Genomic DNA, 25,952 nt, shown 5'->3' with positions numbered 1-25,952 from the left:
GGAAACCTGAGCACCCGGAGGAAACCCATGCAGATACGGAGAGAACGTGCAAACTCCACACAGTCACCCAAGACCGGAATTGAACCGGATCCCTGGCACTCTGAGGTAGCAGTGCTAACCACCGTGCCACAGCTCTCTGTGTGGAGTTTGCACGTTCTCCCTGTGTCTGCATAGGTTTGCTCAGAGTGCTCCACTTTTTGGAAGGAGTAATTTGACAAGGAAAAATTCAATGAACGGCATGACACTAGTAAGCTCTGTGGAACAAAGGGACCTGGGTGTGATTGTCTATAGATCTCTGAGGACAGAAGTGTATGTTAGTAGGCTGGTGAAAAAGGCATGTAGGACACTTGCCTTTATCAATTGAGGTATAGATTACAAAAGCAAGGAAGTCATGTTGGAGTTGCATAGAACTGTGGTGAGGTCACTGCTGGAATACTGTGTGCAGTTCTGGTCGCCACATTATAAGAAGGATGTGATTGCATTGGAGGGGGTGCAGAGGAGATTTACCAGTGAAGGTGAGTTACAGATGAGAGGGACAGTGTCAAAAGAGAGAACCATTGACAATATTAGATAATGTGGGGAAGTTGGGTTATCAGTGGTTTAGAGGGTAAAGGGAGATGAAGGGAGGTCTCATGGACAAGATGAGCAGTGAGAGGGTTTGATGGGAGATAGCAGAAGAATTGGAGAAAGATGTGAGTTCAGTACTTGGAAAAAGGGAAATTTCAGAGAGAGTTTTGTCTGGTGGTCCAGTGGAAGGGAGGGAGGCAGCTGATCAGATTGTCTCAATCTTAGAGACAAAGAAGCTCCACGAGCTCCTCACACTTGTTGTTGAAGATGAGGACGGAGGAGACGGGAGAGAGGCCCTTCAAAAGGAGAACCATTCACAGATTTTTTAAAAAGACAACAGCGAATACATTAACACAAAGACGGTGTATTTGAATGTTGTCCAGAATATTCACCTCTATAACTGGCCTGAAGTTTATTAACATCAGCAGGTGCAGACCACAGTGTGATTGACAACAACATCCAATCTCCAGTTATTTATGAACTTGCTGATGTCTCAGCAATGCGGATGACTGAGTGAATCTCTTCCCACACTTGGCGCAGGTGAACGGTCTCTCCCCGGTGTGAACTTGCTGGTGTCTCAGCAATGCGGATGACTGAGTGAATCTCTTCCCACACTTGGTGCAGGTGAATGGTCTCTCCCCGGTGTGAACCCGCTGATGGACAGTGAGATGAGATGATCGCCTGAACCCAGTCCCACAGTGAGAGCATCTGAATGGTTTCTCGTCAGTGTGAACTTGTTGATGGGACACCAGTTCCTGCGAGGTTTTAAAACATTTCCCACACTTCAGACACTTAAACGGTCTCTCATCAGTGTGGCCTCTTTGGTGTGTAATTAGGATGGATGAATTAACAAATCCCTTCCCACACTGGGAGCAGGTGAATGGTCTCTGCCTCGTGTGAACTTGCTGGTGTGTCAGCAGGGTGGATTTGTGAGTGAATCCCTTTCCACACTCAGAGCAGGTGAATCGCTTCTCCCCGGTGTGAACTCGCTGGTGTGTCAGCAGCGTGGATGACTGAGTGAATCCCATTCCACACACAGAGCAGGTGAATGGTCTCTCCCCAGTGTGAATTAGTTTGTGTTTAATCAGGGTGGATGACTGAGTGAATCCCTTCCCACACAAAGAGCAGGTGAATGGCCTCTGCCCAGTGTGTGTGCGCTGGTGATTCTGCAGGGTGGATAACTTAGTGAATCCCTTCCCGCAGTCCGAGCAGGTGAACGGCCTCTCCCTGGTGTGACCACGCCGATGGGTTTCCAGCTGGGATGGGTAATTGAATCCCTTCCCACAGACCCCACATTTCCACGGCTTCTCCCCATCATGACTGCATTTATGTTTGAACAGGCCAGATGACTGGTTGAAGTCTTGTCCACAAACGGAACACGAGTATGGTTTCTCCCCACTGTGAACGGTGCTTTTTCCTTCCATGTTCAAAATCCGATGGTATTCCGGTCACAAAAATTTAGGCGACTCTGTGAGATCCTGATGTGGAATTTGGTTCAGTTTCCCAACTGCAAATCCTAATCTTCTAAGACACGATGAAATTGATTTAAAACAGAAAAAAAGGGAGTGAGAGAGAACACACAAAAACAGGTTGTGAAATTGAGCTGAATGAATGGGGTAATTTGTGGGGCCGGCATTAAGAAAAAGTGGCCATGAAAGCTGCTGGATCGTCATAAAAACCCAACTGATTCACTCATGTGCTTCAGGGAAGGAAACCTGCCACCTGGTCTGGACTGACACATGAACCAATATCTATCGAAGGGGTGAGAGAGAGGTGGAAGAAGCAGAGGGTGAAGGAGAGGGTTTCTCTACATCTACATCCTGACCAGAACTCTGACAGAATGTCCTAATCTCTCAACCTCCACCATTTAGCTGGACCAGGGTAGTAGGTGCATGTGAAGATCATTACCTCCTAGTTCCCCTCCAACTCATACAACATCCTGACTTGTCTGACATCAATTACTGCATGAGCAGAAGTTTCCAGCATTTAAATATCGGGAAGACTGGAGTCATTGTCTTCAGTCCCCATGATAAACTTCACCACCCTCACAACTGACTCCGCCCTCTCCATGTTAAATATCTGAAGCTGAACTAAGTTGTTCACAACCATGGTGTCTTACTTGAGAAGAGTTTTAGACCACATATCCACATCATCACCAAAATCATCTATTTCCACCTCAGTAACATCCCCCAACTCTGCCTTAGCCTCAGTTAATCATAGAATCTCTACAGTGCCCATTCGGCCCATAAAGCCCACACCGACAACAATCCCACCTCAGCCCTATCCCCATCGCCCCATGTATTTACCCTGCTAAACCCTGACACTAAGGGGCAACTTAGCATGGCCAATCAACCTAATCCACACATCTCTGGAGTATGGGAGGAAACTGGAGCACCCGGAGGAAACCCACGCAGACACAGGAAGAATGTGAAAACTCCACACAGACAGTGACCCAAGCTGGGAATCAAACCCGGGTCCCTGGCACTGTGAGGCAGCAGTGCTAACCACTGTGCCATCATGTCGCTGCAGAATCCATCATCCATTCCTTTCTTACCTCCAGACTAAACAATTCCAATACAGTTCCAACCGGCCTCCAACATTAAGCAACCCCCTCCAAACCATCCTAAACTGCCCATATGCTTACTCACACCAAATCATGTTCACCCATCGCCCCTATGCTTGCTGATCTACAAATGCTTCCTTTTAAGAAGCATCAGAATTTTAAAATTCTCATCTTTGTTTTCCTCCATGGTTACAATCATTCCTGTGTCTGTAATCTTCTCCAGCCACACACTCCTCTGAGATCTCAACGATAATCTAATTCCTCTTGAGCATTCTCAGTTTTAATCATTATACCATTACAAATCATCCTTTCAGTTGCACAGGCCACAAGCTCTGCAATCTCTTCTTCAAATCTCTCTGCCTGTCCATCACCTCTGCTTTCTTTAAAACCCACCTCTTTGACCAAACATTTGGTCACCTGTCCTAATATAGCTCAGTATCAAATGTCACTGTCTAATATTTGTGAGAAAATGTCTGGGGCTGTTTTATTATGTTAAAGACACAATATGAATATAAATGATTGCAACTGCCCTGATATCGTTGTTCTCGTCAGTAAGAAATTGGAAGTGAAAGGGTGAAGCAGGTCGATGGTCAAGTTATTCACATTCTGTCAGTGGTAATTCCAAAACATTGCCCCAAACAAAGATGGCGACTGCGCATGCGCCGTGTTGCTCGTGCGCCGACTGAAGACGGCTACTGCGCATGCGCCGTGTTGCTTGTGCGCCGACTGAAGACGGCGACTGCGCACGCGCCGTGTTGCTCGTGCCCCGATGACGATGGCCCTGATGAACCCGGGTCTGTAACTGGGAGAATGCCGAGGCCCTGCTCTGCGCTGAGGGCCGGGACCATCCTCTGATATCGCTCAGTTCTTTTTAAGAGTTCGCAGCTTACGTAACATGTTTACGACGCCTCTCCAAACCCCCGCCTGGTCTATCGCGTCCTCCGCCCCGCCATTCCCACCTTTACTGATTGTGGATCCGAGAAAGAATGTCTCCATCGCCATTACCCGCACTGCGCATGCTTCACTCAGCCCCGCCCCTCATTCACTCCGATTGGTCGGAGGACCAGCTGCTCCCTCGCGACCGTCCAGCTTCCTCTCCCTCTATTGGCCCGGAGCTGCCGTCAATCAGTCCCCGGGCATTGTGAGGTGTCGGGTGAGAGGTCAGTGCTGGGGGGTGGGGTTTACAATGAACATTCTCCACTCTCCCTGTCCACTGCTTCCGGCTTCTCCCCACAAACCATCTCCAACAAAGAGAGAAGGGGACACACTGACCGAGTGGCAATGTCACTGCATTAGTAATCCAGAGAGACAGCACAATGTTCTGGGGACAGGGCTTCAAATCCATTCAATTAATACAATCTACAATTTAAAGTTAGTCTCAGTGAGGGTGACTGAGGTTTCTCTGAGAAAATCTCCACACATTCCATTCTGGCACAAGATTCAGATTCCTGTTTTGTCACAAGGTATGAATGAAATTATGTTCAGTTTGTTATTTTTGTTAAAATTGGTTTTTTTTGTTAAATTTGTCAAAAATTTGACAAATGGTACAGTGGTTAGCACTGCTGCTTTTCAGCGCCAGGGACCTGGGTTCGTTTCCCGGATTGGGTCTGTGTGGAGTTTGCATGTCCTCCCTATGTCTGCGTGGGTTTCCTCCGGGTGCTCCGGTTTCCTTCCACAATCTGAAAAATGTGCTGGTTAGGTGCATTGGCCATGCTAAATTCTCTCTCAGTGGACCCGAACAGGCGCTGGAGTGTGGCGAGTAGGGGATTTTCATGGTAACTTCATTGCGGTGTTAATGTAAGCCTACTTGTGACTAATAAATGGACTTTACTTTAAAAGGATCTGGAAAAAATTATCTAAAACTTAATTTGGATATCCAGAGAGTGTGTGGGACGGGAATTTACAGATTTGGGGGAACAAGAGAGGATAAAATGTTCCAGAGAAACTAGAATTGTTTGTTCAGAGTTTCTGTCCTGGACTGACATTTGGTTACATTTGTAAACCCCATTGACAGCATATTAGAAGCTGAGGATTTGTGGAGAAAATATTTAATTAAGGATCAATTCCGGGTCAAAGTCATTTGGGGAATGAAAGTGAAAAATATTCCACCAAATGAGAACTGTCTGTTCTGAATTTCTATCTTGTACTGACATTTTAAACTCCTTTATCAGGTTATTAGAAGCAGAGGATTTGGAGATAGGAAATGCAAACCAAACATCGCATCAACATCTGATACTCAGTGAATCAGAGTGTGAGTATCATTGGCCTTTGAATGTGGAGGGAAGATTGTTTTAACAAGTTGCATAGCCTTTAAGACATTTCAACATTTGAAGCAGATAGAATCCACGTGTACTGTGTACGAGGCTTGAACTGATCAACCAACCTGGAGAGAAACAAGGATACCAGCACCACAGAGAAACCGTGTAAATGTGGGGATTGTGGAAAGGAATTCAAGTATCCATCCCTGCTGGAAATTCATCGACGCAGTCACACTGGAGAGAAACCATTCACCTGCTCTGTATGTGGGAAGGGATTCACTCAGTCAACCATTCTGCTGAGACACCAGCGATTTCACACGGGGGAGAGACCGTTCCCCTGTTGTGTATGTGGGAAGGGATTCACTCAATCATCTGAGCTTCTGATACACTGGAGAGTTCATACTGGAGAGAAGCCATTCACCTGCTCTGTTTGTGGGAGGGGATTCACTCAGTTATCCCAGCTGCTGACACACCAGCGCGTTCACACTGGGGAGAGGCCATTCACCTGCTCTGTGTGTGAGAAGCGATTCACTAATTCATCAAACCTGCTTACACACCAGTGAGTTCACACTGGCGAGAGACCATTCGTTTGTTCCATGTGTGAGAAAGGATTCACAACTTCATCCAACCTTTTGACACACCAGCGAATTCACACCCGGGAGAGGTCATTCACCTGTTCAGTGTGTGAGAGGGGATTCAGTCAGCTAGCCCACCTGCTGACACACCAGCAAGTTCACAAGTGACTAAAGGGTTTGGATTCCACTGATGTTGCTGGGGTTCACTATACTCAGGACTGAACCATGTTCATTCTGACAATTCAGGTTTGTCTCTCTGATGTTACCAACAATAGTTCTGGCTGGAGTTTAAGATTCTCGTTCGTTAGCTGATTGTGTTCCTGGGCCTGCAGCCTCCCTTTAAGAATATGTGTCTGTGATCATTCCCCTGAATTCAGAGAATTCCACCAGCAATCAGTTTGCCACAAATATTGAACTTTTACTTCAATCCTAAATTGATCTTTGGTTCAAACTCGACAATTCAGTGTCTGAGAGGTTCCACTGATGAACATCTCCAATTAGAAAGTGCTGATTAATCCTTCTGACAATTCTTGCTGACCTGCACATTACACACAGTGACACCTCCATTATCCCCCAGAAAGAAGGGGAATGGGAATTGGTGGAGAATCAAGCGTTCCCAAATGTTACCCCTCCCGTCTGGTACAGAAATCCCCTCGGCTCGGGAATGAAGACAGGTCTAATTGAAATAACAAACTTGTGTATATCTTTTATGAAAAAGGGGCTACAAAATCATCAAATAGGAGAGATTGCTGTCAATCTTATTGAGTAAACAAGTAAACTAAATCAAATTAACTGAGGGGAGGGGATTGGTGTCAGTGACTGTGGAGTTTACATCAGTCAGCAGGAGATTGGTGTCAGTGTGGGGTTTATATCAGACAGGAGGAGATTGGTGTCAGTGTGGGGTTTATATCAGACAGGAGGAGATTGGTGTCAGTGTGGGGTTTATATCAGACAGGAGGAGATTGGTGTCAGTGACTGTGGGGTTTATATCATGATGTGGAGATGCCGGCGTTGGACTGGGGTGAACACAGTAAGAGTTTTAACAACACCAGGTTAAAGTCCAAAAGGTTTATTTGGTAGCAAATACCATTAGCTTTCGGAGCGCTGCTCCTTCGTCAGATGGAGTGGAAATGTGCTCTCAAACAGGGCACAGAGACACAAAATCAAGTTACAGAATACTGATTAGAATGCGAATCCCTACAGCCAACCAGATCTTAAAGATACAGACAATGTGGGTGGAGGGAGCATTAAGCACAGGTTAAAGAGATGTGCATTGTCTCCAGACAGGACAGCCCGCAAGTCCAGGAGGCAAACTGTGGGGGTTACTGATAATGTGACATAAATCCAACATCCTGGTTTAGGCCGTCCTCATGTGTGCGGAACTTGGCTATCAGTTTCTGCTCAGCGACTCGGAGAGTTCACCAGCTGCATGAGGAAAAGGATGAACTGGCTCGTCCCATTCAGTGACACAGTCGGACAGTCACACTGAGAAAGGGTTCAGACACTTCCTGTCTCTGAAGGGACTTCCTCAGCTTTCCCTCCTGTTAACATCCCAGTTTAAAAACCAAATGATTTCTTGCACAATCAGTTGTGGGATGGAGGAGAGTCAGTGTGTGGGCGAGGAAGATTCACAAACACTCCCCTCAGGCTGCAAATCCCAAATCCACATTTTCCCCATTTGGGTTGGCAGCTCTGGGCATTGCCCAGGTGATGGGCCCAGGTTAACAGCTGCCATCCTCATAGGGGGCCATGAGCAGCTGGTCACGTGTGCACATATTAATCTGACTTTTCACTGCACCTTCGCTCTGACTGAAACACTATAATCTGCACCCTTTCCTTTCCTTCTCCCTTATGTACTCTATGAACGGTATGTTTTGTCTGCACAGCGCGCAAGAAACAATACTTTTCACATGTGACAAAAAATCAAATCAATGTGTCATCATCCTGGGCTAGGAACCGGGAGGAGGGAATGTTGTGAATTTCCCAGAATTGTTACAGCACAGAAAGAGGCCATTTGGCCCATGTGTCTGTGCTGACTCTTGGAATGAGCAATTCATGGAGAGCTATTCCCCTGTCTCCTCCCTGCAACTCAGTTCATTTGTCCCCTTCAGATAACGAAATTCAGAGTTTGTATTCTGGACTGACAGTGATGGATTTTGGAAACTCCTTTTACAGAGGGCGAGAAGGGGAGGATTTACATATAGCAAACGCAAAGCAAGAGAAATATTTGTTCGGAATGTTCTCCTGTCCTTACATTGACAGCTTTTTTACACACCTTTTTCGACAGGAAGTTGCAGTCGGAAAACACGTCAATATCTGACAAATTCACTCGATTCATCAGGATCTGAATATCTTTGACCTTTGAATGTGGAAGGAGAAACGTTTGTTCTGTCTGTGGGAAAAGATTTCAAACATCAGTGTGACTAGAAAAATACACACACCCGAGTGAGAGTGTTCCAGTGAACTGACTGTGGAAAGAGTTTTAACCAGTTACACAGCCTGAAAAACCATCGCACCATTCACAGTGGGGAGAGATTGTACACGTGTTCTGTAGGTAAACAAGAATCAAAGTGATCATCCATCTTGGAGAGAAACAAAGACATCTTAACCATGGATAAACCGTGGGAATGTAGGGACTGTGGGGAGGGATTCTGTTACCCATCCACACTGCAAATTCATCAACGCAGTCACACTGGGGAGAGACCATTCACTTGTTCTCGGTGTGGGAAGGGATTCACAAATTCATCTGACTTTCTGGCACACCAGCGAATTCACACAGGGGAGAGACCATTTATCTGCTCTGAGTGTGGAAAGGGATACACTCGGTCATCCCACCTGCTGATACACAAGCGAGTTCACACGGGAGAGACCGTTCACCTGCTCTGTTTGTGGGAAATGTTTTACAAATTCATCTGATCTTCTGACACACCAGCAAGCTCACACTGGGGCGAGACCATTCACCTGCTCCATCTGTCGTAAGAGATTCACTCGGTCAACGCTCCTCACTGCACACCAACTTGTTCACACTAACAATAGACCTTTTAAATGTTCTGACTGTGAGAAGAGCTTTAAAAGCAGGCGTGAAGTGCTGTCACACCAACGTACACACACTGGGGAGAGGCCATTCACCTGCTCCGAATGTGGGAAGAGATTCACCAATTCATCCAACTTTCTGAGACACCAGCGAGTTCACACTGGGGAGAGGGTGTTTACCTGCTGTGTCTGTGGGAAGGGATTTGCTCAGTCAAACAACCTGGTTAGACACCAGCGTGTTCACAAGTGACTCAAGGAGTTGGATTCTGTCGTTATTGCTGCTGTTAATCACATTCGGGACTGAACCATGTCCATTCTGGCTGTTGTTTTTTCTGCTGATAATAATTGAACTGAAGTTTAATATTCTGGATATATCTCACATTAATTAACTTTGGTTTAAACACATTGTTGTAGATTTTGTTTTTCCCACCTAAGTGTTTAACATCACCTGTCTGGACCTCAAGGACAATCCAGGGGAAGATCATACAGCAGGAACAGAACTTCAGCCTGGACACAGTCCAGGAGTATAATGACCATCAACATCTTGTCCCTGTTGAATAAAATCAAACATAGCGTTTATCTTCCATCTAGTTATCTGACCTTTTCATTTTGTACATTTCACACTGATCCCCGTGGTAACATAGATATTATGTTCCTCCTTCATTTCAACCCAGAACATCATATGGACCTTTACAATTAACTTCTCAGTCCCACTTCTTTCATCAATGCTTTCAACTTTAAATGTTCAATAGGTGATGAAGTAATGTAATGTTCTTGGTGGTTCAGGGGCAGTACCGATCTTCTCTACTGCCTGTAGCAGGGAGGGTGCTATGGTTTGTTGGAGTTTTTGTAGAAACTGGTCATGGGTCCGTTGTGCAGCAATGGGGAGTGGGACCCTGGTGGAAAGCACAATCTGGATTGGCCGACCAATCATGAACTGAAATGGGCTGTGAACAGGGTTTTGAAAAGGAGGGATATGAATGGTCATTTCGACACCAGGCGAGGCAGTGATCCAGTCATTGACACTGAACAGATCATCAGCTCCCTTCATGACAGCTTTTTTCAGTGTTGTTTCTCCAGAGTCATCTAGGATGTGCAGAATTATTGCATTAAGCACTAAATGATACTCTGTGTGCTTAAGTAACCAAATGAACCCTTAATATTTGGACAATTGATTTTGATTTGATTTATTATTGTCACATGTATCAACATACAGTGAAAAGTATTGTTTCTTGCGCACTGTACAGACAAACCATACCGTTCATAGAGAAGGAAATTAGAGAGTGCAAAACGTAGTGTTACAGTCATAGCTAGGGTGTAGATAAAGATCAACTGAATGCAAGTAAGTCCATTCAAAAGTCAGACAGCAGCAGGGAAGAAGCTATTCTTGAGTCAGTTGGTACGTGACCTCAGACTTTTGTATCTTTTTCCTGATGGAAGAAGGTGGAAGAGAGAATGTCCAGGGTGCATGGGGTCCTTAATTATGCTGGCTGCTTTGCCGAGGCAGCGGGAAGTATATAGATGGAGTCAATGGATGGGAAGCTGGTTTGCGTGATGTATTGGGCTACAGTCACGACCTTTTGTTGTTCCGTGCAGTCTTGGGCAGAGCAGGAGCCATACCAAGCTGTGATACAACCGGGAAGAATGCTTTCTATGGTGCATCTGTAAAAGTTGGTAAGAGTCATAGCTGACATGCCAAATTCCCTTAGTCTTCTGAGAAAGTAGAGGCGTTGATCGGCTTTCTTAACTATAGGAGCAAGTGTGTTTGAGAACTATCAACTGGAAAACTCATGTACTCTGGCACGAGAAAGAAACTGTTGATTCTGGAATCGAAGCCAGTCAGGGTATGGTCAGGGGCGGAGTGGTGAGTGGAGGGACGTTAATGTGCAGTTGGAAAAGTTTAGAAACCTCTACTTAGTTGCAGAGGAGAGTAGGGGTTTAAATCCCTTTGAGAAATGAAACATAGAGCATCTATTCAAAAGAATTAATGTATCTCAATTGGGGAGCAAAATTATTTCATATTCCCTGTTTCACTGTGCAATGGCGCTGTAGGTACCCAGCATTCGCTGCGGGTGTGAAAGTGCCCAATTCAGTCCACAGGAGGCCAGTGCGCAGTCGTGGTGCTGTATCTGGAGCATGCGCACTGTCACTTTGCTCGGAGCATTGCGAGTGCGGGAGACGCTTCTTTCAGCGGGTGAGAGTCAGTGGGGCGGAGGGAGGAATGGAGCCGGGGGTCGGGGTGGGGAGGGAGGAATGGAGCTGGGAGTCAGGGTGGGGAGGGAGGAATGGAGCCGGGGGTCGGGGTGGGGAGGGAGGAATGGAGCTGGGAGTCAGGGTGGGGAGGGAGCGGAAGATTTACAAACACGCACTGGAGGTCGCAAGGCCCCATAATGACTCCGGGGGCCCGTAATGTCAGCACTGCGGCTTTTTCCCGGGAACAGGCCCAGAATATCAGCCGCCATCTTGTTCCAGCAGTGCAGAAAGTGTTACAGAAATATCAAGCGACAAAAGGAGATATTTGAGCAGGTGACCTGAAGCTTGATCAAAGAGGGAGGTTTTAAGAAGTGTTTTAAAGGAGGAAAGTGGGGTCGAGAGATGGAGAGCTTAAAAGGTGAAAATTCCAGAGCTTGGAGTGGAGGCAAGAAAGAATGGTCAGCTTTGGTGGAGTGATTAAAATCAGGGGTGCTGAAGATGCCGGAATTAGATGAACACAGAGATCTTGGAGCGTTATGTGGCTGAAGGAGATTACAGAGATAGCAGTGATCGCAACTGTGAATAGATTTGGAAACAATGACGAAAATTTGAAAACTTTGGTATTTCTTAAACAGAAACCAAACTTTGTCAGTAAGTGAGCACAGCGGGTGGTAGGTGAACAAGATTTGATGTGAGTCGGGACATGGGCAGCAGAGTGTACAATCACCTGGAGAATATGGGGAACAGGAATGCGGAGGGTCGGCTTGGAGTGCATTCGGATAATAAAGTCTGGAGGCAACAATGGAATGGAGAGAGTTTCAGGAGCAGATGAGCTGGGATTGGGATGGAATTGGGTGGAAATGAATAGGTGGTCTGGGTGATGACATGGTTGTGTGGTTGGAAGCTCAGCTTGGGGTGAAACGTGACACTGAGGGTGTGAACAGCCTGGTTCAGTTTTAGAGAGTTGTTTGGGAGAGGATTGGAGTCAGTGGCTGGAGAGTGAAGTTTTTTAGACTCATCTTCTGTTCATCCAGTATTGGGTATCAGACAAGTCAGGATGGTGTGTGACTTGGAGGGGAACCTGGTGTTGATGATGTTCACATACACTTGCTACTCTGGTCCTTCCAGATGGTGGAGGTTGAGGGCTTGGGATACTCTGTTAAAGTTCTGGTTGTGATATAGATGTGTAAAGTCACTCCCCTTTGCAGCTACTTCTCTCTCTCCTCCCATAGAGGCCATAATTTTGTTTAGACCCAGACCGGGTCACAGGTTCCCTTCCCTGAAGGACATGAGTGAACCAGTTGAGTTTTTATGACAATCTAGTAGTTTTCATGGTCACTTTTTCCTCGTGCCAGCCCAACAAATACCAGATTCATTCTGCTCAATTTCACAACCTGCCTTTTTTTCTGGGTTCTCTCTCACTCCCTTTTTCTGTTTTACATCAATTTCACAGGGTGTTCGAAGAGGAGGATTTGCAGTTGAGAAATACAAGGCAAACATCACAGCAGGATCTGATGGAGCTGCCCAGTTAATGGTAACCTGGTTATCATTCGGATTTTAAACATTGAAGGAAAAAGCATTGTTCACAGTGGATGAAACCATTCTCTGTGTGGACGAGGCTTCAGTTGATCATTTGGCCTCAGGAGCTCCAAATGTAAATATACTGGGGAGAAACCATGGAATAGTGAGGACTCTGAGGAGGGATTTGGTTCTCCATGTGAACTGGAAACTCATAACACAGTCACACCAAGGAGCGGCCATTCACCTGCTCTGTGTGTTGGACTGGTTTCACTCCATTATCCAACCTGTTGGCTCACTGACATATTCATACTGGGGGCAGATGGTGCAAATTCTCCAGATGGTGCAAAGGGATTCACTCAGTCATCCCACCTTAAGACACACAAATGAGTTCACACTCGGGAGTGATTTTTTAAATGCCCAGACTATGAGAAGAACTATAAAAATTCCCAGGAAGTGATATTCAGCAATGAGTTCACACTGAGGAGAGACTGTTCAGGTGCTCTCACTGTGAGACTAGGATCAGGCAATCATCTGACCACACTGCACACCAGCGAGTTCACACCAGGGAGAAGTTGTTCCTCTGCTCTGAGTGGGGAAGAGATTCACTCAGACATCCCACCTCATGGAACACAAGCGAGTTCACATTGGGCAGAGGACATTCGCCTGCTCCGAGTGTGGGAAAAGATTCACTCAGTTATCTAAATTGCTGACACACCACCGAGTTCACACTGGGGAGAGACCTTTTAAATGTCCCGACTGCACAAAATGTTATAGAAGTTCCTGGGAACTGAGGCGCCATCAACGTGTTCACACTGATAAGAGACCATTCAGGTGCTCTCACTGTGAGACTAGGTTCAAACAATTATCTCGTCTCACTGTACATCAGCGAGTTCACGCTGGGGAGAGGCCTTTCATCTGCTCTGTGTGTGGGAAGAGATTCACTCGGTCATCAGCATTCAAGGCACACAAGGTAGTTCACACTGGGGAGAGGCCATTCACCTGTTTCCAGTGTGGAAAAGGATTCGCTTGGTCATCCAACCTGCTTTCGCACCAGTTAGTTCACACTGATGAGAAACCTTACAAATGCCCAGACTGCGGGAAGTGCTATAGAAGTACAAGGGAACTGATGCGCCATCGACGTGTTCACACTGATGAGAAACCGTTCCAATGCTCTTATTGTGGGACTGGGTTCAGGCAACCATCTTATCTCATTGTACATCAACGCACTCACACTGGGGAGAAACCTTCCACCTGCTCCCAGTGTGGGAAGGGATTCTCTCAATCATCCAGCCGACTGAAACACCAGCGAGTTCATCAGTGATTGCAGGAGTTGGATTTGTTGTTAATCACATCCAGGACTGAATGATGTTCATTGATGTAAATAAACCCCAGCCCAGTTATAGGTTTTAATATTTTGTATAAAAGTCAAATAAACAAGCTTTGTGTTAAACACACAGTGTACTGTGTCTTTTTAATACACAAGATCATCCTTTTGTTTGCCAATTCTCCATCCTCCCCTCCAATGACAAGTGTGAGGAGCTCAGGAAACTTCTTTGTCACTAAGATGAGCCTCATCCATACCCCCCACCTGTTATACATATTCCAGCTCAATTCACTGGAACCCCAGGCCATTCTTGCCATTCTATCAGGTCACAGGTACTGAGGCCAAAAGTAGTGCCCTAAAGTTAAGTTTCTTATTCAAACCCAAGATGTTTCAGTGCCACATCAGGGCAGTGAAAAGGGAGACCATTGGTGTCAGATGGACAATGATAAAAGTTAACATCCCAATTTCTCCACCTTATTCTTTCAAGTTGAAAAAGTGAAAATTCAGCTGTTTATAGAAGAGGCGAAATAAGCAATGACCCACCACATGGCAAGTAGCTCAGAATTTATCCCGTCACTGGCTCATTGGCTGCTTCTGTGGCATCTGGAGCTGTTTTCTTGGCAGGTTTTGTCAGTAATCAAATCTCTGACAGAACATCTTACCCAGGCCCTATACCCACATCTCCACATATTTACCTTGCTAATCCCCCTAACTTACACATCTTGGGACACTAAGGGGAAGTTTACTATGACCAATCCAACTAATGTGCACATCTTTGGAGTGTGGGAGGAAATCGGAGCATCCAGAGGAAATCCGAGCAGCGAAAGGAAGTCCACGCAGAAATGGGCGGAATGTGCATTCTCCACACAGTCACCCAAGTCTCGAATTGAACCCGGGTCCCTGACACTGTGAGACAGCAGTGATAACCATTGTGCCACTCTGCATTACCTCCCACTCTCGGGCAGCTCCTGTGTCTACCTCAGCTGGAATGAGAATTGAACCCAAACCTTTTGTGTTATACTGACCGTACATTAGTCCAGCTCCCCTAGTTCAGAATTATGGAGCATTATTAAGATACAAGTATTAATCCTGTGACTTGTTGTGGAAAAAAAAACGATGTTCCCAAAGGCTTCAACAGTAAATGTGCCAACATGGTGGTAGGAATCCCAGCAAAGACTGAATTTGACACGACAGGTAGACATCAACACGCTTGCTATAATTAACCTCAGAATCCTCAGGTGGCCCAGTGGTTAGCACGGCTGCCTCAGTGCCAGGGACCCGGATTCAATTCCCAGCTTGGGTCACTGTCTATGTGTCATTTGCACATTCTCTCTGTGTGGGTTTCCTCCGGGTGCTCCAGTTTCCTCCCACACTCCAAAGATGTGCGGGTCAGGTGGATTGGCCATGCTAAATTGCCCCTTAGTATCAGGGGGACTACTAGGGTAAATGCATGGGGTTATGGGGATAGGGCCTAGGTGGGATTGTGGTCGGTGCAGACTTGATAGGCTTCCTTTTGCGCTGTAGGATTCCATGATTAAGATAAAAAGAAATAGGAACAGGAGAAGGCAGATCGGCCCCTCAGGCCTGCTCCAGCATTCAATAGGATCATGGCTGACCCAACATTCCTCACATCCACTTTTCTGCCCTTTCCCCATAACCCCTGATTACCGATCAAAAATCTAACTCAGTCTTAAATATACCACAAGGATTTTGCTCCCATAGCTCTCTCTGGCAAGGAATTCCAAAGACTCACAACGCCCTGAGAGAAGAAATTCCTCTTCATCTCAGACTTGAATTGGCTTCAGGAGGTTAAAATCCTGTTTTGTTTCCCCTGCTGATTTATCTCCAGTGACCAGACAATGGGAGTGAATGAGGGGCGGGGCTGGAGGACTGAGCGGGACAGCCTGGTCCTCCAGCCAATCGGAGTGAATGAGGGGAGTGAATGAGGCGAGTGAATGACGGGCGCCCCCCCCCCCCCCCCCCCCCCCCGCCATTGTGATCTGGAGCATGCGTAGTGCCGCTCACAGCTAGATTGAGGCGGTTGTGGGAATTATCAGCCCGGGAGGTACCGCCGGATAAATCAGGAACGAGAGACGGAGCCGGTGGGTGGGTTGGTTTGGAGGCTTCATAAGACATGCTGTATAGGCCCCAAGTCCTCATACGAAGCTCGGATTCGGTATTTAAACGGATGACAGCTGCTCGGGCTTTACCCTCAGACAGGCCCGGGTGAACGGCCGCCATCTTGAGACGGGCACAGCTTGCGGCGGAGCGCATGCGCAGACAGAGGGAGTTCCAGGCTCAGTCCCGCTCCCGATTGAATCTGATTGGTTGGAGGACCAGCGTCTCCCGCTCGGTCATGCGGCCCCGCCTCCTCTTCCTATTGGTTCAAGCTGCCGTCAATCAACCCCTGGGCATTGTGAGCTGAAACAAACCCTTCAGAATCATTGTCAGCTCCCTGGTTTGCAGCTGCGGGGCTTCTCCCTCCCTCCCTCCCGGGAACAGGCCCAGGTTAACGGCCCCATCCTGGCTCAGCCACTGGAGGATGGTTCACATCAGAGGATGGGGGAGGGGGACAATAAATCATCGAATCCCTACAGTGTAGAAGGAGACCATTCGGCCCAGTGAGTCTGCACCGACCACAACCCCATCCCTCACTGTTTGTATGTTCCCACAACTCTGGGAGAAGACAGCCTCACACAGCCTGACCTCAGTTCTGGCAAGACCCATTCACCATTCTTTGATTTGATTTATTATTGTCACGTGTATTATCATACAGTGAAAAGTATTGTTTCTTGCGCACTATACAGACAAAACATACCGTTCATAGAGAAGGAAATGAGAGGGTGCAGAATGTAGTGTTACAGTTACAGCTAGGGTGTAGAGAAAAATCAACTTAATGCAAGGTAAGTCCATTCAAAAGTCCGACAACAGCAGGGAAGAAGTTGTTCTTGAGTCGGTTGGTACGTGACCTCAGACTTCTGTATCTTTTTCCCGACCGATAAAGATGGAAGAGAGAATGTCCGGGATGCATGAGGTCCTTAATTATGCTGGCTGCTTTGCCGAGGCAGCAGGAAGTGTAGCAGAGTCAATGGATTGGAGGCACATCTTTGGACTGTGGGAGGAAACTGGAGCACCCGGAGGAAACCCACACAGACATGGGGAGAACATGCAGACTCCATACAGAGAGTGACCCAAGCCAGGAATCAAACCTGGGTCCCTGGCGCTGTGAGGCAGCAGTGCTAAACACTGTGCCACCCCAGAGGGAGGGGGTGGAATCTGCAAGTAAGGAAAGGAATTGTGAAGATGGTGTGATGGATTTAGCAGGCTGATCAACTCTCATGGTGAAAATTATGGTACAGCCTGCCCTGGAGTCCAAATGAATGGTGGATGGGTCTTGCCAGAACTGAGGTCAGGCTGTGTGGAAGTGGCGTCTGCCAGAGTTGTGGGAACATGGAAACAGTGAGGGATGGGGTTGTATGCAATGAGAAAGCCTGGGACAGTGGACTCAAATACAGATTAATCCTGTTAAATATGGGACAGACAGTTAGCCTGGGAAGAGTGTGTGGGATGAGGAGTCACTGTTTTCAAGGCACAAATAAAGACAGATGTATCATGAAAAATGTAATTCTGTTCAGAATTTCTCTATTTATAAATTTTGTAAACTCCTTTTTCCAGGAAATTAGAGTGTGTGGATTTATGGACAGTAAGCTCAAACTGAACATCACAGAATGATCTGACAGAATCACTCAGTTCACCACAGCCATCATCATCAGTGTTTGAATTTGGAAGGAGCAATGTTTGTCTGTGAGACCATTTCAAACATCAGTGTGACAGGAAAAGCATCAAAACACATCCTGGAATGAGAGTGCTGCAGAGCACTAACCGTGAAAGATCTTTAAATCGTTAAACAGCCTGTAAAAACATCAGACCGCTCGCAGCGGGGAGTAACTACACGTACTCTGTGTGTGTTCAACTGATTCTGCAACCTGGAGAGGGACAAGGAAACTGGCACCATGGAGAAATCATGGAAATGTGAGGACTGTGGTAAAGGATACAATTCTTCATCCCGGCTGGAAATCCATCGACGCGTTCACACTGGGGAGAAGCCATTCAGCTGTTCCGTGTGTGAGAGGAGATTCACTCAGTCATCTGCCCTTCGGTTACACCAGCGGCTTCACGCTGTGAAGAAGCCATTCAGCTGCACAACCTGTGGAGAGAAATTCCAGACTTCATCCCTTCTCACTGAACACCAGCGGATTCACACGGGTGCCAAACCATTCATTTGCTTTGTGTGTGGGATGGGATTCACTCAGATATTCGCTATCCAGTCACACCACCGAATGCACACGAAGGAGGATCCATTCAGGTGCACCACCTGTGGAGAAAGTTTCAGGCAGTCAACCGACCTCAATAAACACCAACACACTCACACTGGGGAGAAGCCGTTCACCTGCTCCGTGTGTGGGAAGGGATTCCCTTGGTCATCCCAACTGCTGTCACATCGGCGAGTTCACACCGGGGGGAGACCGTTCACCTGCTCCGTGTGTGGGGAGGGGTTCACTCAGTCACAACGTCTGTTGAGACACCAGCAAATTCACAAGTGACTGTTTGCTGCTGTTAAAAACATTCAGGATCGATAGTCTGACAATATCTGGTTTGATTCTGCTGATGTTAACAATCCGATAACTCGCTAGAATCTGGAGATGTCACGATTTTTGGGCTGTTTTGTCCCTTTTTAAAATCGCCATCTGTGATCTTTCTCCTCAATTCAAGAACCCTCAGCAGAAGTTTAGTTGCAAGAAAAGTTATGAAGTTTTCAGAATCTTAGAAGAATCTTAGAAATCCTACAGCACAGAAAGAGGCCATTCGGCCCATCGAGTCTGCACCGACCACAATCCCACCCAGGCCCTACCCCCATATCCCTACATATTTACCCACTAATCTCTCTAACCTACGCATCCCAGGACACTAAGGGCAATTTTTAGCATAGCCAATCAACCTAACCCGCACATCTTTGGACTGTGGGAGGAAACCGGAGCACCCGGAGGAAACCCACGCAGACACAAGGAGAATGTGCAAACTCCACACAGACAGTGACCCGAGCCGGGAATCGAACCCAGGTCCCTGGAGCTGTGAAGCAGCAGTGCTAACCACTGTGCTACCGTGCCGCCCAAATTCAGTCCTAAATTGATCTTTGATACAAAATGTACAATTCAGTGTCTGAAATGTTCCACTGATTAACATCTCCAATTAAAAAGTGCTGATTAATCCTTGCTGACAATTCTTACTGACTTCTTCGCAGTGCCGTGTCCATTATGAAATTAAATGATGAAAGGAAGCGAAACAAAGAAGTGAAATATTGCACAGTCACATCAGTCTTCTGTGGCAAAGAGTTCCAACAGATTCACCACTCTCTGGCTGAAGAAATTCCTCCTAATCTCTGTTTTAAAGGATCGTCCCTTTAGCCTGAGGTTGTGCCCTGTAGTATTCCGGTTAACACACTGGAATACTCCCTTGGCCCTTTAGGATAATGTCACTGCAGTATATGGGATCTGCAGAAACATTTAATTACATTCTACCAGCCACCTGGTATGCTTAACTGTGGAAACCCTTTTCCATTAAGGTCTCAGATTACTACAGCAGATATGCATTGTTCTGACTCGACGAGCTGGGCTGTGGAATTAATTGGATAGATCTTCCAGAGAGCCAGCAGAGACATAATGGGCCAAATGGTTTCTATTTATGCTGTATCATTCTCTAAAACAGTGAATATTCAGTATCAGGGAGAGAGAGAAGAACCAGTGACTGTGCGATTGAACCCAGCCAGAATCAGCACCATAAAAGGAGGAGTGAGAGGGGAAACGGTATAAAAGCTTTGAAACCATTGCATGGTCCTGCAGCAGAACTTTGAGAAATGGAGCACAGCAATGTACCAATTCTCAATATTTCATTAATTTACCTCAAATGCTTACAACGTTATTATGAATTAATTGCATGAGGTTTCAATGGCGGTTATTACCCAGCATTCGTTGCGGCTGTGACAGTACCCTCTTCACTGCACAGGAGCCCGGTGCGCAAGCGCAGTGCTGTATCTGGCGCATGCGCAGTGTCACTTTGCTCGGAGCCCTGCGAGTGCTGGAGACGCTTATTTCAAGGGGTGGGAATCGGTGGGGCGGAGGGAGGAATGGAGCCGGGAGTCGGGGTGGGGAGGAAACAGAGGCTTCACAAACATCTGCTGTAGGCCGCAAGGTCTGAATAAGAGCCTTCCGGTCCCGGGTTTGCAGCTCCGTGGATTTTATCCGGGACCAGGCCCAGTGCCGCGGCCGCCATCTTTGTTTAGCGGGGACCAGAGCGCATGCGCGGTCAGTGGGCAGAGCTTCAGGATTTGGGTGACCAGGAGAGACAATGTTTGAGTCATTGACTGACAGGCCGGGTTAATGGATGCTGCCTTTCACCTTCTCAATTTGCAGCGGCGGCTCGCCGTCTTTTATACACTTTGATCATACAGACATTAGCGGTTACTTCGTCATTAGCTTTGGGTGGTTACCTGTACTTAGCCAATTGGGCTCCCCTCGCAATAATTGACCTCCAATCACATTCCTTCAAAAACAACTGTTAACAAAAACCCACAACTTTTTGTTTCGGTTCCCCTTTATCTTAAGCTAAGCTGACCATCAGGACCTCGCGGTCTGGTTTTTTTTGTCTGTTCCGTATTTTTTATACAATAACAGGATGTAGCTCAAAGGTTAGTTCGTTATTTAGTCAGCAACAGAATGATCTTTGTTAACCACAGGATAACTGCTGGGCACAGCCCTGTAGTCATGTACGCATTAACTTTCAAAGGTCACAGTCTTAATTTCACTCCAAAAATCACATCTCATTTATCTAAAATCCAATGAGCACAGATGCACCCCTCCTAAACTTTCCTCATAAAACAGACCCCTTCATGCCCGAAATCAGCGAGTGAACCTCGTCTGAATTGCTTCCAATGCAAGTATTTTCCATCTTAAGTAATCTTATGCCAGAAAACAGGAGGGGAGAATGTTATGTGGATTCAGGATTGACAAAGGATTGTTGGAGGTGACACAGTGGTTAGCACTTCTGTCTCATAGCGCCAGAGACCCGGTTCAATTCCAGCCTCGGGTAATTGTCTGTATGGAGTTTGCACATTCTCCCTCTGTCTGTGTGGGTTTCCTCTGGGTGCTCTCGTTTCCTCCCACACTCCAAAGAGTGGGTTGGTCGACCATGCTAAATTGTCCCTTTGTGTCCCAAGATGAGCGGGAAGGAAAAGATTAGTGATGTATGTACATCAGGTTACAGGGATAGGGCCTGAGTAAAGGAGCTCTGTTAGAAACTTGGTGCAGACTCGATGGGCTAAAAGGTCTCCTTCTGCACTGCAGAGATTCTGTGATTTTGGAATCTCCTTTTACAGATGGTTAGAAGAAGAGGATTTTTACAGCAATCTCAAACCCCCCAAAAAATGTGTGTTTCTTAATTTCAAGCCACAATTGACACATGACTCTTGTAATCTCCTTTTGCAGGGAGTTGGAACATTTGAAGATTGCAATTTTTCTCTGATTCCAGTGCTTCTGACATCTTTCCAGCCGCAGGTTTTAAATGAGAAAATAGTGAAATTGTTTCAGAGGTGAGTATTATTGAACATTTACCTATAATTTTGAATTTTCGTCCTGTGCTCTGTTATCTGTACTCTCGTTCCACGTCTCTGGGGCTGGTGTGACTCCGTTACTGTGGATCTGAATCCATGTCCATCCATTGCTTTGTTTCACCTCTGCCCTCCCTGATCACCTCTCTGTCATTGTCAGTTCAGAGAAGGATCTGCAGGCTGATAGCTGGGATGAAGGGATTGTTTTGTGAGGAAAGTTTGGGCCTGTATTGACTGGAGTTTAGAGGTGATCATAGTATTGACATCAGATTGTGAGGTAGTGATTAGTATAGATGAAGAGAGGATGTTTCCAATGTTGGGGATTCCAGAATTAGTCGGCAGATTGTCAAAATAAAGGGTCCCCCATTTCTGATGGCGAGGAGGAGAAATGTCTTCCCTCAGAGGGCCGTTAGTCTTTGCAATTCTCTTCCCCAGAGAGCAGTGGAGGCTGCATCATTAAATATACTCAAAATACAGAGAATTCTGATCGAAAAGGGAGTCAAGGGTGACAGGAAGAAAAGTGGAGTTAAGATCACAATCAGATCAGCCATGATCTTGATGGGGAGACGATGGCCTTGTGGTATTATTGCTGGACTATTAATTCAGAAACTCAGCTAATGTTCTGGGGACCCGGGTTTGAATCCTGCCATAGAATCATAGAAATCCTACAGTACAGAAGGAGGCCATTCAGCCCATCGAGTCTGCACCGACAACAATCCCACCCCACAGCAGCTGGTGGAATTTGAATTCAATTAAAAATATCTGGAATTAAGAAATTCCTGATGACCATGAAACCCTTTCGATTGTCGGAAAAACCTATCTGGTTCACGAATGTCCTTCAGGGAATGAAATCTGCCATCCTTAACTGGTCTGGCCTTCATGTGACTCCAAAGCCACAACAATGTGGTTGACTCTCAACTGCCCTCCAAGGGCTACTGGGGATGGGTAATAAATGCTGGCCAGCCAGCAACATCCATGTCCCATGAATGAATAAAAAAAATTCAATTGAACAGCTTGGTGGGCTGAATTTCTAACTATTTCTTATGATCTGTCAGGAACATGAAATGGTGAGTGTCGATCAGCATTAATTAGCACCTTCAGGAGAATTGGGTAGTTTATATTATAGAACTCATAGAAACCCTACAGTGCAGAAGGAGGCCATTCGGCCCATCGAGTCTGCACCGACCACAATCCCACCCAGGCCCTACCCCCACATATTTACCCGCTAATCCACGCATCTCAGAACTCTAAGGGGCAATTTTTAACCTGGCCAATCAACCTAACCCGCACATCTTTGGACTGTGGGAGGAAACCGGAGCACCCGGAGGAAACCCACGCAGACACGAGGAGAATGTGCAAACTCCACACAGACAGTGACCCGAGCCGGGAATCGAACCCGGGACCCTGGAGCTGTGAAGCAGCAGTGCTAACCACTGTGCTACCGTGCCGCCCCTAAAGTTTAAAGTTTATTTATTAGTCTCAAGTAAGGCTTATATTAACACTGCAATTTCTCTTAAAGACATTGAGATCCTTTGCTCCCTCAGCTTGACACATTGATTTGTCTGGCTAAAAAGTCCCTTTCCTAATGTTCACAATTAAAGGTCTGGTTTCCTGAGGAGATGGCTGACATTTAAAAGAACAATAAATTAATATAGGACAGAGATATGCCTAGTGTTGTTATATTGTAGATTTGGTATATTATTTATGGTTCTGTAACAAAGTACATTTATTATTATTTCTCATCTTGTAATGTAACACTGAAGCTATGTTATATATTTCCACTCATCGAGTCATTACAGCGCAGAAGGAGTCCATTCAGTAACTCGAATCCATGCCGACTCTCTGTAGAACAATCCAGTCAGTCCCATTCCCTTTCTATATTCCCTTTCCCCTGCGAGTTTATTTCCTTCATGTGCCCATCTAATTTCTGAAATATATTAAAGGGGACAGTAAACTAATATCGGACAGAGACGTGTCTGATGTTGTTTTTAATTCATCCTTGGGACACGGGCATTGCCGGCTGGGCCAGCATTTATTGCCCATCCCTAATTGCCCCTTGAACTGAATGGCTCGCTGGGCCATTTCGGAGGATGGTTGAGAGTCAACCACATTACTGTGGCTCTGGAGTCACATGTAGGCCAGACTGGGTAAGGACGGCAGATTTCCTTCCCTAAAGCACATTAATGAACCAAATGGGTTTTTCTGGTCAATCAACAATGATTTCATGGTCATCAGTAGATTCTTAGTTCTAGATTTTGTTTTTAAATTCAAATTCCACCATCTGCCGTGGCAGGATTCAAACCTGGGTCCCCAGAACATCAGCTAAATTTCTGGATTAATAGTCTAGCGATAATACCACGAGGCTTTCCGCTTCCCTGTTATATGGTACAGATTAGATATATTATTTATAGCTCTGTAATAAAATACACTTATTATATCTGGCTGTGTAATTTTGGACTGCAGCTATATTATATATTTCCAACAATCTCTTCCCTCAGAGAATTGTTAGTATCAAGATTTCTCTTCCATAGGGACCAGTGGAGGGATTGAATGTATTCAAGGATGAGTTAGACAGTTTTTGAATGATAAGGGAGTCAATAATTATTGGGAACAGGCTGGAAAATGGAGAGAAAGCTCAGATGAGGAAGGATTTCTTCACTCAAGGATGTGGTGATGTTTTGGATTCTCTACCCCAGAGGACTATAGAGCCTCAGTCATCAAGAATTTTCAAGAGAGGGATTGATAGGTTTCTAGATATTGAAGATATCGATGGATATGGGGGACAGTGTGGGGAAAATAATGCAGAGGTAGATCAACCAATAATCTGAATGAATGGTTGAGCAGACTCGATGGGCCGAATGCTGACTGCAGCTCCTATTTGTTCTGATTTCTGTGCTGGACAGGAAGCAGTGAGCATGGATCTGTCAATCAGCCTCAATCAGCACCTTCAGGAGAATTGGGAGGGTGAATATTAGATACAGCAGAGTGAGAATGGAGGGAGAGTGTGTGGGATGGAGATTTACAGCTTTTGGGGAATGGGAGAGGAAAGAACGTTCATTAGAATCATAGAATTGCTGCATCTTATCAACCGTCCCTGAGCTTTCACAATGAATCCCACTTCTGAGGACACCCTTATCTCTGACTTGTCCGTACTGCCGGCAGTCTCACAAAGCAGCTGCCTGTGTGCTGATACGGGAGGCCCTGCTCGGCAAGTTTAATGCTCCATGACTGTGTCTTTAATGAATGCTCCATAAACTAGAAATGTAGATTTGAATTTCGATCATATTCTGAATTGCGATTTCTTTTTTTCTAAATTGACTTACAGGATATTAGACAAGGAGAAATCAGACAGAAATCTCCAACATCACATCGAGATCTGACAGAGTGACTTGATTTCTTGGGACCTGAATATCATCGGCTTTTGAAGCTAGCAAGAGAAATGTTTGTTTGGCCTCTTGGCTTCAAAAGATTGTAAACATCGCTGTGACTAGGAATGCACTGAGATACACACACCCGAGTGAGAGTGTTCCAGTGCACTGAGTGTGGAAAGAGCTTTAACCAGTTACACAGCCTGAAAATACATCGCAGCATTCACAGCGGGAGAGACTGTACCTGTGTTCTGTGTGAGATTTAACTGATTGTTTAACCTGGAGAGTCACAAGGACACCCGAACCATGGAGAAACCGTGGAAATGTGGGAAATGTGGGAAGGGATTCAGGTTCCCATCTCTACTGGAAATTCATCAACGCAGTCACACTGGGGAGAGGCCGTTCACCTGCTCTGTGTGTGGGAAGGGATTCACTGACTTACCTAATCTGCAGAGACACCAACGAGTTCACACTGGGGAGAGGCCATTCACCTGCTGTGTGTGTGGGAAGGGATTCAGTCAGTTATCCAGCCTGCAGAAACACAATCTCACTCACACCAATGAGAGACCATTTAAATGCTCTGACTGTGGGAGCGGTTTCAAAAGCTCTGGGGAACTGCTGTCCCACCAGCGCGCTCACATTGAGGAGAGACCGTTCAGCTGCTCTCACTGCACAAAGAGATTTAGAACTTCATCCAACCTGAAGATACACCAGCGAGTTCACACTGGGGAGAGACCATTCACCTGCTCTGTGTGCGGGAAGGGATTCACTCAGTCATCCCATTTACAAACACACCAGGGAGTTCACACTGGGGAGAGGCCGTTCACCTGCTCTGTGTGTGGGAAGGGATTCGCTCAGTTATCCAGCCTGCAGAAACACAATCTCTC

General features: G+C 46.3%; 3 protein-coding genes across 6 annotated transcripts in view; 2 read left to right on the top strand and 1 right to left on the bottom strand.

The window, feature by feature from the left end:
* The window catches only part of LOC144480725 (uncharacterized), a 30,187-nt gene extending 11,013 nt beyond the window's left edge, over window positions 1-19,174 (top strand). Inside the window, exons 4-7 of the mRNA XM_078200315.1 lie at window positions 3,775-3,924; window positions 5,507-5,828; window positions 8,821-9,242; window positions 18,014-19,174. Coding sequence (XP_078056441.1) covers window positions 3,775-3,924; window positions 5,507-5,828; window positions 8,821-9,242; window positions 18,014-18,638 — 1,519 coding nt within the window. The 3' untranslated portion in view covers window positions 18,639-19,174. The remainder of the gene's footprint in view (window positions 1-3,774; window positions 3,925-5,506; window positions 5,829-8,820; window positions 9,243-18,013) is intronic.
* LOC144480639 (uncharacterized) lies at window positions 165-4,168 on the bottom strand. Of its 4 annotated transcripts, none has more exons than XM_078200236.1 (2): window positions 4,136-4,168; window positions 165-2,091 (listed from the first exon to the last, which is right to left on the bottom strand). In XM_078200236.1, the coding sequence occupies exon 2, from the start codon at window positions 1,989-1,991 to the stop codon at window positions 1,038-1,040; it is 954 nt and encodes a 317-aa protein (XP_078056362.1). In that variant the 5' UTR covers window positions 1,992-2,091; window positions 4,136-4,168; the 3' UTR covers window positions 165-1,037. The 4 variants fall into 4 exon arrangements, with proteins under 4 accessions (XP_078056362.1, XP_078056359.1, XP_078056361.1 ...); XM_078200233.1 differs by having other exon boundaries at window positions 4,090-4,157; XM_078200235.1 differs by having other exon boundaries at window positions 4,021-4,142.
* Window positions 12,961-14,140, top strand: LOC144480643 (uncharacterized). Its single transcript, XM_078200240.1, has one exon. It carries the CDS (start codon window positions 13,333-13,335, stop codon window positions 14,029-14,031), a length of 699 nt encoding a protein of 232 aa, XP_078056366.1. The 5' UTR covers window positions 12,961-13,332; the 3' UTR covers window positions 14,032-14,140.
* Window positions 19,175-25,952: the final 6,778 nt, after the last annotated feature.

Source organism: Mustelus asterias, chromosome 30 (genome assembly GCF_964213995.1).
Source record: "Mustelus asterias chromosome 30, sMusAst1.hap1.1, whole genome shotgun sequence".
Classification (NCBI taxonomy): domain Eukaryota; kingdom Metazoa; phylum Chordata; class Chondrichthyes; order Carcharhiniformes; family Triakidae; genus Mustelus; species Mustelus asterias.
This window is presented reverse-complemented; position numbering and strand designations above follow the sequence as displayed.